Source organism: Cetorhinus maximus, unplaced genomic scaffold (assembly GCF_964194155.1).
Source record: "Cetorhinus maximus unplaced genomic scaffold, sCetMax3.hap1.1 HAP1_SCAFFOLD_4110, whole genome shotgun sequence".
Lineage (NCBI taxonomy): Eukaryota > Metazoa > Chordata > Chondrichthyes > Lamniformes > Cetorhinidae > Cetorhinus > Cetorhinus maximus.
In genome coordinates this window covers 15001-17182 of record NW_027600015.1, presented here as the reverse complement: position 1 = coordinate 17182, position 2182 = coordinate 15001, and the positions used below count along the sequence as shown (strand labels likewise).

General features: G+C 58.1%; 1 protein-coding gene across 1 annotated transcript in view; it reads left to right on the top strand.

The window, feature by feature from the left end:
• The first annotated feature begins 319 nt into the window (after positions 1–319).
• tfpt (TCF3 (E2A) fusion partner) overlaps positions 320–2182 on the top strand; it is a 5699-nt gene continuing 3836 nt past the window's right edge. Inside the window, 5 exon segments of the mRNA XM_078538173.1 lie at positions 320–447; positions 450–501; positions 504–556; positions 1152–1222; positions 1949–2018. Coding sequence (XP_078394299.1) covers positions 328–447; positions 450–501; positions 504–556; positions 1152–1222; positions 1949–2018 — 366 coding nt within the window. The 5' untranslated portion in view covers positions 320–327.

Here is a 2182-nt window from a genome sequence, read left to right as displayed (position 1 = left end):
TTGAACCCCGATTTCGAGCCCCTCGGCGCCCAGAGGGACGGGCCGGCCTCAACCCGGGGGCGAAGACCCCACTCTTTACCGCAGCGCTTGACCGAACGCCGGCCGGAGGGGGGAGACGCCAACCCAGCCAAGATGGCCGCCCATCTCTGACGAACCCTGCTTTCCCATTGGCTGGCGGAGGTGGCCACAGGGGGTTGACCGGAAATTCGGCCCGTTGACGCCAGGAGGGCTGAGGGAGTGCCCCGGACCTCTCTTTGGCTTTTTTTTTTGGTTTATCTCAAGAGGACGTGCGCCCGCGGCCGCTGACCGCCGCCCCCCCCACCCAAGATGGCCGCGGTGGGCTTCGACGACTTCCCCGGCCCCTGCTCGGAGCTGGCCCTGCCCCCGCTCTTCGGGGGCAACATCCTGGAGAGCGAGCTGGAGCAGGAGGTGGAGTTCGCCGACGCGGTGGACTGATCGAGGACAACGGCGAGGAGGAGGCGGCCCAGGAGCTGTGCCGGGAGGGTACCGGAGGAAGTACCAGGCCCTGCAGCACAGATGCAAGGAGATGGAGTCGGTAAATCCCGCCTTTAACCACCCACCCCACCCCCTCCTCGAGCGGAGGAAGCTGAGGGGGAGGGGGAGGGGAGCCAAACCGATCGGAGGGGGCGTTAGGACCACCAAAGGGGTTAATCCGGTAGGGTTGATGTGGAGAAGGTGCGGGTGAGACCAGAACTAGGGGGCCCAAGGATATGGTTCGCTCACTAATGGATCCGTTTGGGAGGTTGGGGTGCAGTTGGGAATCGAGGAGAAATCTCTTTAATCCAGAGAGTGGGGAGAGTGTGGACCTCGCTCCCCCAGGGAGGGGATCGTGGAGACATTTAAAGGAGCGGGGGGTAGTGGGGGTGAGGGGAAGCTGGATAAACGCACGAGGGAGGAAGGAATAGGGGGATTTGGGGACGGCGGGGAGAGACAGAGGGGTGTGGGCGGAGGTCTGTGTGGAGCAGAGACACTAGCATTAAGCTGTGGGGCTGAATGGCCTGTGTTTGTGCCGTAGATTTTATCCGACTGCACTTTGAAGTGAGGTATTAAGGCTATAGTGATCTTCCACAGCCACGATGTGCTCCTCTGTTTAAACATACACTTTCTCTTTCCCATCTGCTGGTGTTCAGGTCAATGAAATGCTGCTCAACAGACTGGAATATGTCAGGAAGATAACGCAGAGATTCAAGAAAGAACGAAGGTCAGTGATCCCTGGGTTAGAGAGAGAGAGAGAGAGGGGGGAAATCAGCCAGGGTTCCTGCTCCTGATCACTGTTCTAGGATTCGAGCTCCATAATCCAGGCCGACACTCCCCCCGGTGCCAGTAACTGAGGGAGTGCCGCACTGTCGGAGGGAGATGTATACACTCTAGGATTTGAGCTCCATAATCCAGGCTGACACTCCCCCCGGTGCCAGTACTGAGGGAGTGCCGCACTGTCGGAGGGTCAGTACTGAGGGAGTGCCGCACTGTCGGAGGGTCAGTACTGAGGGAGTGCTGCACTGTCGGAGGGTCAGTACTGAGGGAGTGCCGCACTGTCAGAGGGTCAGTACTGAGGGAGTGCTGCACTGTCAGAGGGTCAGTACTGAGGGAGTGCCGCACTGTCGGAGGGTCAGTACTGAGGGAGTGCTGCACTGTCGGAGGGAGATGTATTTACTCTAGGATTTGAGCTCCATAATCGACACTGACACTCCCCCCGGTGCCAGTACTGAGGGAGTGCTGCACTGTCGGAGGGAGATGTATATACTCTAGGATTTGAGCTCCATAATCCAGGCCGACACTCCCCCCGGTGCCAGTACTGAGGGAGTGCTGCACTGTCGGAGGGAGATGTATATACTCTAGGATTTGAGCTCCATAATCCAGACCGACACTCCCCCCGGTGCCAGTACTGGTTTGATTGGTGTTAATATTTTCCTTTCTGTTTTGTTAGGTTCTTGATGAAGTGCTTGGACTCTCATGGCGACAGCTACCGAACGGCCCAACTCACTATCCTGCTGGAGGTAACTGGTTTGCAGCCAATCAGGATGTCCGGTTGTATTCCGACTCCGGACACCCACCTTCCTCTCCACCATCCCCACTTCCGAATCCCGTGTCCCCTTTCAGTCAATCATTACGAGCGGAAGAAATGCGAGTATCAGGAGGCCATTCAGCCCTTCTTGAGCCT